The following is a 13,518-nucleotide window of genomic DNA, read 5'->3' on the forward strand; positions in this document are numbered from 1 at the left end:
TGCCTAATGAAATAGGCTAATGCAATAGGTATGAAAATGGCTGTTGCAATGTGTACATACACACTGATAGCAAAAAAAGTGATGCCAACACAGTTCAGATTGACCTAACCTCTCGGCGAAATTCAATGTGTCGATATTCATATACCGCACAAAAAAAAAATCGCACAAAAAGAATCGCACAAAAAAAGATTCGCACAAAAAGAATTGAACAAAAAAAAAGCGCATAAAAAAATACCGCACAAAAACAGATTTGACTGTATAGGAGAATTTTATATAAAGCCATTGTATGGATAGGAAAAATTCTGAAGCATTATATACGAACGCATCGATACGCTTATACACTAATTTATATACAAAAGAAATAAATTTAAAACAAAACTAGATTATCCTAGCGCAAGGTTATATGATCGGCTATCTTATATATTTGAGGAATTACTTACTGACCAATTTCGTTAGGGGTATCAGCCTGCCAATCTGTAAGTCAGTCTATGCGCTACAAATTTCATTTCAAGTACTCTGTTGCCTAAGCTATTTTTTGTAAATTTTTAATGTATAAATATTGTAATATATAGACATAGCTTCATTTATATGTATTTATTATCAGCCAACGTTAAATTTAAAAAATTTTAAATCTAATGTAGGCTTGTATATGTATATTTACATATATATTATATTTACGTACGCAGGTAGTTATAAAAATATTAATGTTTATATAAGTAATTGGTTGGTATGTTGGCTGTTCGTTTATTCGATCGCAGATGTTTGTGACGCGGTCTGGGGTATAACGCTTTCTAAAATCTACTCTCGACAACGAATACAATAACCAGCCAATAACAACAAGTAAGCAAGTATGTAGAATGGATATAATGGCTTGTGTGTCTTGAGATCGTGTGGGTGTTAAATATTTAATTGTCTGCGTGCAAAAAATTTTCACCTCACCATACAGTGCGATTGCTATAAAGATATGTACAGTACACACACGCACCACAACCAATCACTACACACAGCAATAAAGAAAACAACACAAACCACAAAAAAGATAAAATTGGCAATAAGCCAACACCATAGCAAAACTAGTTTTAGATCACATGAGATCACAATCCAATAAAATGATCCGCCGCTGAACAATGATATGAAGCATAGTAAATGAATGAATGAACATTTTGTTCATTCATTGTATTTTATTATACTATAAATGCTTGAATTCAAAACGAAAAGAAAAAAAAAAAAAAAAACTAAACCAACACAATTCTTATCCGTTTTAGAACGAATCTTAAATACCCAACCACCAGCCTATTTTCTAAATAAAGGTATAACTTCGCGGAGACCAGGTCGTATGAGCGACATTAATGCGTAAACAAATTACACCGTAAAAAACAAAAGCGATTTTATTCATATTTAAACGGTTCTTCGATACTCTCCCCATCATCTCACACCAACTATATAAAGTTTTTTTTTTTTTTTGCAATTTTGGCCCGGGGTGTGACTGTTTGCCGATCGCCTATGCTTTGCAGTTGCCATAAGTAGTAATTAAAGATACTTACCTGGCACTTGCTGGCACTTTTATAGGTGAATCACGCCCATTTAGTTAATATCATCCAAATTTCAGATTAATAACTACAATTGACTTTAAGCCGTAATTTATTGTCAACAATTTTGGAAATTGTGTATTTAAATGAATATTGAGTTCTTGATGCTTAAATAGAACGAATTAGTTAGTAAATGCAGCAATTAATTTATGTTTTAATCGCCCTCGCACTTTATTAAATTGCGGCAAATTAACGAGATTAATTTCTTCGCCGACATCATGCCGATGACTGTACATCTCTTCACCGTATACTGTTGACCAATCTGAAGAAGATCGAACATATCAACATATTAAAAATACTAATAACAACAATGGCTTACCGCGAGAAAAGTTGTTAGGGTGAAATCGCACCCATATTGTGTAACGATAATAATTCGTACGCAGAGAATATCCCATAATTTTTATGTTACGCAACTTTGGCTTATCGCTATTAGGATGTTTCGTGGGTAGCACCCCAGGACGCGGATATTGGCTCAGGGCAATGTAATCTTTTTTCGTATCATTTCCTTGTAATAATTTATAAAAACTTTTACCCTCTGTGCACAATAGTTGTTTAAACATGGGGACATTTCGTATACATTTTGGCACCCTAGGCAAATGGGCTAAATCGGCCAGTGAGGGGAATAAATCCACTAGTTCGATGATATTTTTAATGGACTTGCCAACATTATATGGCGCACGAAATTCTGGACTTTGTACAATTAATGGCACACGAACGGCCACTTCAAAATTACTATACTTTGCCCATTCCGCGTGTTCGCCCAACGACCAACCGTGATCGCTGGTAACCACGATAATTGTATTTTCTGAATCAACGTGTTTGATGAACTTACCGAACAAGTCATCAACATAGCTGACACTGGCATAGTATGCCTGACGAATTTGTGCACGGAGCAATGCCGGAATAGGTCCGTATGGAAAAGAAATATTCAAATTACAGAAATCGTCACGCGAACGTATATCGTTATAGGGATTCCAAGCCACTTTAGGCATTGCGTTGGGCCTAACAGTATCCGGTGTATAATTATAGAAATTTTCCAGCGGAAACCTTTTCATATAATGAACAGGAAAACGGAAATTAATGTGAGGTTTATGAAACCCTAGAGCTAGAAAAAAGGGATTAGCAGTGCTATTGCGGTATGATTTTATAAATCGAATGGCTTCGCCTGTCGACTGAATGTCAGGCAAAGTTTGAGAAGGTTGCGTGCGAAGATGAACCGGACAGAGGAGATTATTTTTTAGCACCCCATGTGCATCAGGACACACCGGAGTATTCATGTAAATTTCAGAAGATGGATGATACGATGACGCTGACCAACTGTAGGGATAATCATCGTTATAATTGGAAGAAACACCAGGATGAAAGACTTTGCCTATGGCGTAAGTCTGATAACCATGTTCTTTAAAATATTGCGGCAAAGTGGTGAAATTACCAACGAACGTACGCCAATAACTATGAAAGTCGTAAAGATGTAAAGTATCAGGTCGCCGGCTTGTGAGGAAGGAATTCCGACTAGGAGCACAAAGCGCTTGCTGCAACATAGCCAAATGAGAATAAAATCGAATAGGAATTGCAGTGTTTGTTTATTTTCTACCTGACTGTAGGCGCGCGTAAAATAATTGCTTCTACTTATAAAAGCATCCAGATTGGGTGTAAAAGCTAAGTGATCGCCCATCCTTCCTAGTGTAGGTCGCAAATCGTCGAACACTATCAATACGACATTAGAACGTTTTCCCTTTTCGAATTTAAAAGCACGCGAGCTATAGAGCGAAATAAAAGCCGCAAGTGCTATGCAAACTTTTTGCACAAGTTTGTAAGAGATTTTCATCTCCAAATCGCATTTAGGAGAATGCAGACAAACTAAATATAAAGTTCTTTCTAATTGCACTCAATTTACGATTACATCACATACTTATTTACTTCAATCCGAAAAATCATTTTAATGTTAATTAGGAAAATTTTTTTTATACGCCACACCACACGCCACACAACTTGTAGTACAAAGGCATATTACGGTTATACGAATGTATGCAACACTAGGAAGCACTTGAGACAAACCCCCTTTTTACTATACGAATCTATTCAGAATCACTTTCTGAATTAACTCAAGCTTGCTTGTCCGTCTGTCTGTCTTTTTTTCTTCTAATTAACTTACAAATCGCCACTATTTAAGATATTTTGATGAAATCGTCGGTGCACCAACAAGTTCTGGCCGAAGGATGAACGCCATTGAAGATGTTTCAAATCGGACCACTTTCTCAACCATTTCTTATACAGCATCTCATTTTGAAAAGTCGTTATATGCATAACAATATTAAGCAAAGCAATAGTAAGCCCTGTCCCACTATAATTCTTTGACTTGTTTTATATTGAACTTAAATTTCGTTTAATTGATAAGTCCAGCTTATTGATCATTTGTAAGCTCCTAGGATTGTAAGCAAACTGAAATTATCAATTCGCGTATAATAAAAAAACTAATTGACTTTATTTATTTATTGTGCAGTCCTTCTGTCTTTATTAAAGGAGAGAGAGCGTGACGACCCAAACCATTCATATTACCAAATACCCTACGCAAATTTTAATCGAAGGATCCGGAATAGGTTTTAGCAATCTTTGTCTAATTAACTGGCAAAAACAGAGAGGGAAGCGGATAGCTCAAAATCTCGAAACCCACTTTTCATCTAGTCTGACACCAGAGTGCCTTGACTTAACTTAAGTCTTAAGGATCTGCTACTTTGCCAACAGAGACATTCTAATCATCATGTAATCGATCTCATCGCAGCTAGGTGTGGCCTTTCTTTTAGGTAATTCCAAAATTACTTACTCTTTTTTTTTAAGAACTTAATTAAATCTCATTTTAGTCAGGTCATTGTTTATTCTCTTTTTGTATTATTTTTTGAAAGAATCGGCAGAAGAAACATTGTTTGAAGATTTCATTAACGGGTAAACTAAGTTTATTGGTTAATGAACTGTAACTTTTTGATAGTTAATAGTTACCTTATTTCTTACTCCTTATGCCCCACCATACACTTACACTTTTCTAACTATCTCTCTCATTAACACAATACGGGTCCCATTGCAGGTAGTACCTCTTTAATTAACCTCCATGACTCCTCTGGTCTGCTGGCGATTGCACACATGAACTATCAAATTATAAGGCCCTGTGGGTCTCGCGGTGGAGGCGTATTCATTGTTGCATCAGAGGGTATTAAGTTAAATCTTGTTTTTAAAATTTCTGAACCTGGTGCTTTTGCGTCCAATTTAATTGAATTTTCTGAAGGCGACACTAAAATTCTCGTTCGTGTAGCCTATTTACCTAGCAGGGAGCTTGCCTCCTTTGAAACCAAACATAGAAGAAAAAAGAAATAGTCGTCTGTTCATGTGGATCGTCTTTGTTACCAAGTGTCAGTTTATGGTTGACGACGTCGAATAGCGAGTTCACAGTTGGTAACAAAACACACGCTTTTTTCAAGGTCGACAATCAAATTGGTGCAGAACATTGAAAGCGTAATATTTTTATGAAATGCATATATTTAATACCGTCAATGAATATATACACTATCTAATCTCACGAATAAGAGAAATTCCAAAACATTGAGAAGAGCAAGTAATCGCAATAAACGGGTGTTATCAGAGATAACAAAATACATAGATTTTCCAATATTTTGTTCAAAATTAAGATAAGGAGCTTCTTTGGGACTTTTTGTGTATACGTTACCGATGACAGCAGTAACGCTGTTAACTAGTAGTCGTTTGTATAACGACTTCCCATTAGTTGTATGAGCAAAATTCTGTTAATGGTTTCTTGATATGACGTCGCATTCTCTCAAACGTTTCCAAAACAGAAACATATACTTTTCTGTGGTTTTGTGTGAATATGCGCTATGGTATGCTTATAAGCGTGTATATACAAAAAAAGGAGAAAAATTGAAGAATTCTACATTTCATATTCGACAAATGCTTTGATAAATTTCAATAAAAATTTTCGTATCAGGAAATATGAAGAAATTTTTTATTATTAACAAAAATATGTTGTAGTTTGTTATATTCATATTTGTGTTATTTACTAATTTTATTTATATATTTATTAGCTTTATTTGCTCACACATATATATTTGACATATTTTATCGAGTTTTCCATATCACACATGAGTTATTCTACGCGGCGTCTATTCATATTATACCATCATACTAATCGCGGAAGGATGGGGTGTATATTCATTTTGTCAAAACGTTTGCAACGCCCACAAGGAAGCATCAGAGAACCCACAAAGCATCAAATTCTAAATCGATTAAAGCATGTCCGTCTGCCCATCTGTTTAATGTTTTGTTGTAAACATTTTCGTGGGCGCAAAAATGAAGCTAACGACATCAATTTTGGCAGATAAATTAGAACTTCTTGTACTCAGATTGGTATTTGAAAACGAGTCAAATCGGTCGAAGGACATGCACACAACACCACATAACCTGAGACCACCGTTGTCTTTCAAAGGGAATGAAAAATTGGTTTTTCGCTCATTACTCATAAACTGTAGCAAATAAATGTAGAAAAATTTGATGGCGCATTCTACGAGCGATGCTTTAGCATCTGTGCACAAAAATTGACCACGCCTACCCAATATTGTAGTGTATAAAAATTTAATTATTTTTTCCGATATCTTTATAGCACAAATTCTTGGCCAGTTACAGCCTTCGAATGCACCTAAACCTGTCCGCCTGTTCGTCTGTTCATCTGTCTATTTGCGCAAATTTATAGTTATTTGTGGTAAACATTCTCCCGTTAGCTATAATAAAGATATCGCCTAAAAACTTGCAAAAGAATTTGGAATTGACCTAAACTTTTCAAAGGACATGTCTACAAGCCCATACGCCTCAACTACGCCAACTACATACTATAGAGCAAGAGAATTTTGTTCTTTTACTTCTTTTATCTTTTTTTTGGGCTAAACGGTGATGGGTATAAAAGATTCGGTGCCGACCAAATTTAATTTTCTTACTTATTATTGTATTGTTTATATTCTAGAATTAAACAATTACATAAATGATTGATGAATTGTTTTTTATTTTCGTGCAACAAGACTCTCAACGTAAAGTCCAGCAAGTACGGTCAACTCTCGCTGCAGTCATCTTCCGCGGTAAACCAATCGTTCGTTTTCTCCATAATCTTATCCAAAATTAGTTCCCTAATACCTCACTCATGTTTATTTTCATTATATTCTGCTACGTCCATTTCGTATTGCAACCGCTATAATTTAAAAATTTGCCTTCGAAATTTTTCAGCTCTGCACCAGTTTGAATACTATTAGCAACCTCATTACTCAAGGGCTCTCTGCAAAGATAAGATCAAAGTGACAACATGTGCGCGTTTTATGAGAACAATACCATCCATGATAAATTTCGTAGTGCAAAAATTTGCATTAACTTATTCACTACAAAATCCCTCAACAAGGGAAGACAAAATTTGGGAGTTTCGCTGCGCAGATATCAGTATTTCTGATGTTTAAAGATATAAAAAAAAGTTAAGTAAATTTTCGGCAGTCAGTGTTGTTGACTTATTTAAACAAAGCCGTAATATTTAATAATAATAAATACCTTAAGTAGACGTAATTGTAATAATTCGTAGAAATTTTGAGAGAGGAGTCGAGGTTACTTTTCATTTTATAAGGAATTTACAAACGTACACATATGCGTACAGGTATCGTTCGTGGTTGTTTTTACAAGTTTGTATTTATAATTATTATCATTGTTATTACATTTAATTTAGCCAGAGGAAAAGATTCTAAGACTAAAGTTTTAAAACAGTAGCGTCTCAGGCCGCTTTGTTGAAAACTTTACAGCACTTGAGATAGGAACCCACGACCGTTCGGTTGTTAATCAAGATTCATTGCCTACTCGGCCACTCAGGAGGATATTCGTTAACGAAATGCATAAATTTTTACGATTTTATGTGCCAGGTTGCAACGAAAACGAAAAAGGAAAAGCGAAAATTTCGTTGAGATCGAAATTGTTACAGGGAGCGAAAATATTGACAATCCAGACGTAGAAAATTTGGAATTATTATCGGATATGGAAACTGAAAGTGGGCGAAAATACAGACCGCTTAGGACTGGGGAAGAATATTGGGTTTCCGTTTAAAGTGTTCAGTATCGTCATCGGAAAGAAAGACCCACTTTGGGAAGTCACGATGAAACCCCAGTTGACGAAAATATGAAGCAACCACGATGTGCTACACTTTGGTACGTTGGAAAGGATAGCTGATTTCCTGGAGATCTATCACCTCTTTTACCTACCCATGAAATTAAAATAACACCATACTCATATTCGATCCAAATATTTACCAACGATATTTTTATAATGTAAGGAATCTTTCAATACACCATTTCTTGCGGAGAGGACTCATTCAACATAAATGTTTCTAAAAAGGCTTCATTTGGACGCCCTATTATTGTTGAAACAATGTCTCTAAAACGTTTTGAAGAAATAAAGAGATGCCTCTATTACAAAAACAGCGGAATACCAAGTGGCTGTGAAAATAGTTTTTGAAGGATTCGTCCACTATTAGATATGTTATCGGAAACCTTTGCAAACGCATCGAAAGCGGAAAACTATTTGTACACACTCTATCCACATCAATAAAGCATCTGAAGGCAAAGAATATATTCATCGTGTGTGCTATAAAAAATATTAAATATATATATATTAAGCTTTTTGTAAAAAACATTTGCAAAAGCTTGCGAAGTTTATCTTTTATGGCGATATTCTCTCAAACTATCACATTCCTGAGGTGGCATGATAATAATTCACACGAGTTCTTCTTATGCCGGAGGGGAATCTAATGATAATGAACAAAGATGGGAAGAAGAAGTAATACGTATCGATAGAATATGAAAGTGTGAAGATAAATACTGACATAACTAGCAAGGACACCCACTATTAATTAGTTAAGATTAAGAAATGGTTAGACTTGGAAGCCTCCTTCGTCCAAATTAGGAAACGCAATATATTTGCTTGGACATATAAAGAATCTGAAGCTGAACAATTTCAAGTTTGGCTTTCCAGAACAATGTTTACTAAATTTTTTAAATTTTGTAATTTAGCATACACCCGCTATGGGAAAATGGTCAAACAAGAGATGCTGATGCACCCAAGCCGGAAAATTCCCACGATATTCACCCGCATCACGTCAATACCTTAAAAAAACCTTTCAAACAAGCTGAACAAATTTAAATTCGTCTTTCCAGATACAAATTTTTTCATCATTTAAAATGTTGACCTACCCAGAAGTGTCATTTCATGGCACTTTTGACTGTTGAAAGGGTTACTCCAGCCAATAAAAACAATTGATTTAAAGCGTCAATATCATAACGATAAAAACAAGTGAACGAGTCAAGAGATGAGATACACTTGTAACTGTACGTGAACAACCGCTTAAAGAAACCAAAAGCTGCACTAAAAGTAGCCTCAAAATCAGACTGGACGGTATAGAACATTATCTCCAAAAAAAAGGAAGTGGAAAACGCTCCAAGAAGTCGGACGAAAACTTATGTAAAATGAAATCAGTTCAGTAGTCCCAAATATGGATGTTTTTTTGTGTGATTTTTTATAGTTTTCCTCACCATTTGTTGGGTCGTGAATTGCCTTTGATCAAAATGAATAAATTGTATTAAAAAAGTTAACTTTTTCGTGCCATAAAAAAATCGTCCCTGAAGAGATGAAAAATAATTTATTTGGATTATTGCTTTGCTTATTTCCTTTCAGTCGACTCATATAAACTCACGAAATAACACTATCGGAAAAACTGATTAAAATAGAGTGCAGACTCGAAGCAAATAGTCGTAAATCGACCCCCCGTGTTCCACTTCAATCTTTCATATTTTTTATAAGTTGCAAAGTTACATCCTTATATATATCAGAAATATTCAATCTAATCGGGACTGCTTTGCTCGAGTAATGTATTTTAAAGTCATTTAGATTAAGGGTCGAACATTTTTTTTTTTGCCAAAAGCAATCACAGCTAGCCAGTCAGAACTAAAGGTTAACCAAAAATATATAGAAAAGCTTTTCTTCCCAATTTATCTTTGTAAATTTTATTAAATTAAAAGCACAAAAACACCCATTAAAAATTTTATTCTTTTTTTCCCCTTAAACTCGTTGCAAGTTACTAAAACTTTTATAAAAAGCTATGAAAAGAATAGACACAACACGTAACCAAAACACAAATTGAAGAATCAGCTGCCAGTTGCGTCTGCACCCTACCGCTACTGAATGGCTAATAAAACGTTTGCAAAATGGCACGATAAACAATAATTTCATTCGCGACACATTAATTTTGCTGACATATATGTAATCACAGAACGGCGAAACAATTTTGTTATTGTTTTCAAAAGAGCAATCACTTAACACATCTACGACATATGAACTACACCGATTCAAACTCAATGTTGTAAAATACCGTAAGAAGTATTACACAATTGTGATATCCCAAAAACGTCCTTGTTTATTTAGAAAATATTAATAATTATTATTATTTATTTGTATAAACTCAACTAGATAGCGGTAAAGTAGAATGAGCGCTACCAACTAAGACTATCTACTCTAAAAAATACACTAAACCGTTATTTCAGTCATTTTATAAATACAAATAATTTGGAATCTAATTTACAGATAAGCATATTAATTATGTATAGCGTTAACTAGGTTTTATTTTCAACTTTCGACCGTTTCTACTATATGTACGCACCTAAGGTGGCCAAACTGTTCTCTAAACCTGTCAAATTAGGCGTAAACTAAATTACTCACGCTTTGCGTTAGTGTTGGTGTTCTAATTTAGTATAATTATTTGTTGTTTATAACAGAAAATAGCTATAAATTGAAAATCGTATAAATTTCTTAGAAAATTGTTTACTTATAAATAATTGAACCAAAATAAAAAAATTTAAATTTATAAAAAATAGCTAAATTAATTCTTTTTTTTTTTTTTTGCATTTTCCTTATCAATTATTCCTTACATCATCTTATACCGGTAAACCGCAAAGGATCAACAAATAATAAAAATGCATCACTCTACTGACTATATTGGTCAAAAAGAAAAGTAAATAACATGGTATTATATACATGAGCAATATATGCACATCGGGCGGCATGGTTCCTTAATGCCAACATAAAGGAGCGGTTCTATAGAAAATTTGGTATTCCTGATGATAAGTAACTTCTTGTTGTAATTGAAAGAAAAAATATAAGAAATAAATCCGCTTTTGTGAAAACTAAAAAATTGAATTTCTGTTTTCAGAAGCTTATTAAAAAGAACAAATTTTATTTTAAAAAACTATACATCCTTAAAAATTAATACATGCACTTACTATCGCTTCTTACGCGGAATGTCATTTTCAGCATCACAATCTATCACGTGAGGGCTTCTAAACACGTATGAAAAACTATTACAAAATAACCCAAAAATTTGACTCTACTTAAGACTGTGCTCCATTTGTGGACAGTAACATCTTCATGGCAAAAGTTTTAGTTGATGCGCCAAATACACATAATTCTTTGTCTCCGCCTATGCCCGCCTCTAAATTCGTCAGCCCGACCCCATGAAAGAACCTCTTGTTTTACCATTTTATTGCACCGATACAAAATATGATAGTTAATTTTTTGTTTTTATATACTTTTTATTTTTATGTTCCATAGAATTATTTCTATGATAAAAAAATTGAGTTCTTATTACTTTATGATAAAAATAGGTTAAGAATCTACATCCCAGCGAATTTTTGGTTGTTAATTTGCTGAATAACAGAAAAGAAGAAGAAGTTTTGTACCTAATATTAACCTCTTAAAAACGCGAAGAAGATGACTTGTTTTTACAGCCGTTTCAATCGTTGTGTTTCTCGTATTTTCTAACTTTTACAATCCCTCTTCTGGAAAGTGTTACAGAATATTGAAGTCCACCTATGTTCTTACCACGAAGTTTGGCACAAAGCACGATTAATGCAATTGGAGTAGCCTAAATACTTACCCGTTGTCACCTTTCACATTTAGTCTTTTGAATGCAACTCTATAAGTGAGGAAATGACATGATAAAATCCAGATTAAACTAGATAAGCATTATTCAATATGTCCACAGCAATTTTAACTTTGATTCCAGGCATTTTTAGACATGTCACTTGTCGCAACAATGTCTACCCAAGGACGCAGACTCTCCGATTTCCCGTTCCAGATGATTTTGTCTTTTGGACAATGCCGTATAATGATTACATGCCTCCCATATATACAGCTTCGCACATTAGAGGACAATCCTGGGCAGATCCTGATATAGGAGCGCCACTTTTTAAACCCCGATGGAATTTTCAAGATCGTGATGTTAATCGGCTGTCCCATATGGGGAAATACCAAATTGACTCTTCTGGCTATCCTTTGAATCCTATAGGACGCACTGGGCTGCGCGGTCGTGGTTTGTTGGGTCGGTGGGGACCCAATCATGCTGCTGATCCCATCGTCACACGGTGGAAACGCGACAAAAATGGTTCTGTTATCAAACATAACGTCAGTGAAAAGTAACTTAAATCGTTTGGAAAAGGCACAGCATATTTATATAGATATATTTTCATGCGTCTTCTCTTTTAGGAATATACTACAAATGATAACTATACAAAGACATGATAACAGAATGTGGGCTATTCCTGGTGGTATGGTTGATCCAGGAGAGAAAATAACTACAACACTCAAACGGGAGTTCATGGAAGAGGCTTTAAACAGTTCAGGTGGTGGGCAGATTACAAAATAGATACAACAGGTTGAGGCATGACAACATCCAGTCTTTTAATTGCAGGAAATCAAGCAATGATAGAAGAATTTTTTGCTACCGGTTCGGAAGTGTATAGGAGCTATGTGGACGATCCGCGCAACACCGATAATGCCTGGATTGAGACAGTTGCCTGCAATTTTCATGACGAAATGGGAACTAAAGTAGGTGCTCTCCAATTATCGGCCGGCGATGATGCAATGAATGTTAAATGGTGCGACATTGATGGCAATATGCTCTTGCATGCTAACCATGCGACCATCGTCGAACATGTTGCTAAGCGCCTTAAAGCGCATTGGTAAATCCCAGGTCTGGAAATTTCCTCTAATCACCATTTATTAAGTTAAGGATTGTTGTATTAATTTTGTTCGTTTTATTTGTAATATTCAGAAATACGTTTAAGAGATTAGTTTCTTTCCATCAGCGTTGGAATTAAAAAAGTGGTCTCGAAAATTAAATCTTACCGAATATGGTGATTAAATTCCTAAAATAAGATTTATGATCTCTCAATGAAATTTTTTGTGATAATTTAGATATGGAACTTCTCGAGAGAAAAAATTGTTGTAGTAGATATTTGTCTACAACTCACCTTAGGTTAGTTCAACTTCGTATAGTTAGAAATACACTGGACACGAGTAGTATTAAGATAGCGCTATGTTAAGGAAGTAATTCTTGCAACAATTATAATAATACATTTTCACGCTTTATATTATCGAATAAATATAGAACTCCTTGAAAGTATTTGTACTTGTACATTTGAGTGATAAAAACTCTTCGGCATTTCAGGGTATTAAGCGATACTTTCGCAACCGATTTGTGGAAAATCTAATTCCCATCTATAAGACATCGCCTATCACAAAATTTATGTCTCGCTCGTTTGACGCTAGTTTCCTGATTTCACTCTTATATTTTAAATTACCGTCTCATCGGGCACATTGATAATTGGTTTTGAATTTCGTAAGAATCGAGGAACAGCAGTTGCAAGCTTAATAAGAGAAATGGTTCTTTGAAGTTTCTCTATCGCAGCACACCATATGAGAGTTAAAATGTGCTAAGCATGAGGAATTGATTTGTATTCATGTTAAGCAATTTTTTATTTTTTTAAAATTTCGATTCAAATTTCAGCTTCTA

General features: G+C 34.6%; 2 protein-coding genes across 9 annotated transcripts; one reads left to right on the forward strand and one right to left on the reverse strand.

Moving 5' to 3' along the window:
- Positions 1 to 1,589: 1,589 nt before the first annotated feature.
- LOC119632089 (iduronate 2-sulfatase) lies at positions 1,590 to 10,017 on the reverse strand. 5 transcript variants are annotated; one of them, XM_038024813.1, is made up of 4 exons: positions 3,184 to 4,384; positions 3,022 to 3,121; positions 1,909 to 2,961; positions 1,590 to 1,851 (listed from the first exon to the last, which is right to left on the reverse strand). In XM_038024813.1, the coding sequence occupies exons 1-4, from the start codon at positions 3,415 to 3,417 to the stop codon at positions 1,712 to 1,714; spliced, it is 1,527 nt and encodes a 508-aa protein (XP_037880741.1). In that variant the 5' UTR covers positions 3,418 to 4,384; the 3' UTR covers positions 1,590 to 1,711. The 5 variants fall into 5 exon arrangements, with proteins under 5 accessions (XP_037880741.1, XP_037880740.1, XP_037880739.1 ...); XM_038024812.1 differs by adding an exon at positions 9,927 to 10,017 and having other exon boundaries at positions 1,600 to 1,851; positions 1,909 to 3,121; positions 3,184 to 3,580; XM_038024811.1 differs by adding an exon at positions 9,846 to 9,933 and having other exon boundaries at positions 1,600 to 1,851; positions 1,909 to 3,121; positions 3,184 to 3,580.
- Positions 10,018 to 11,427: 1,410 nt separating this feature from the next.
- Positions 11,428 to 13,119, forward strand: LOC119631787 (ADP-ribose pyrophosphatase, mitochondrial). 4 transcript variants are annotated; one of them, XM_038024288.1, is made up of 4 exons: positions 11,428 to 11,646; positions 11,710 to 12,139; positions 12,210 to 12,349; positions 12,415 to 13,119. In XM_038024288.1, the coding sequence occupies exons 2-4, from the start codon at positions 11,823 to 11,825 to the stop codon at positions 12,687 to 12,689; spliced, it is 732 nt and encodes a 243-aa protein (XP_037880216.1). In that variant the 5' UTR covers positions 11,428 to 11,646; positions 11,710 to 11,822; the 3' UTR covers positions 12,690 to 13,119. The 4 variants fall into 4 exon arrangements, with proteins under 4 accessions (XP_037880216.1, XP_037880219.1, XP_037880214.1 ...); XM_038024291.1 differs by having other exon boundaries at positions 11,731 to 12,139; XM_038024286.1 differs by lacking the exon at positions 11,428 to 11,646 and having other exon boundaries at positions 11,655 to 12,139; positions 12,415 to 13,118.
- Positions 13,120 to 13,518: the final 399 nt, after the last annotated feature.

This window comes from Glossina fuscipes, unplaced genomic scaffold, assembly GCF_014805625.2.
Source record: "Glossina fuscipes isolate IAEA_lab_2018 unplaced genomic scaffold, Yale_Gfus_2 1, whole genome shotgun sequence".
NCBI classification, from domain to species: domain Eukaryota; kingdom Metazoa; phylum Arthropoda; class Insecta; order Diptera; family Glossinidae; genus Glossina; species Glossina fuscipes.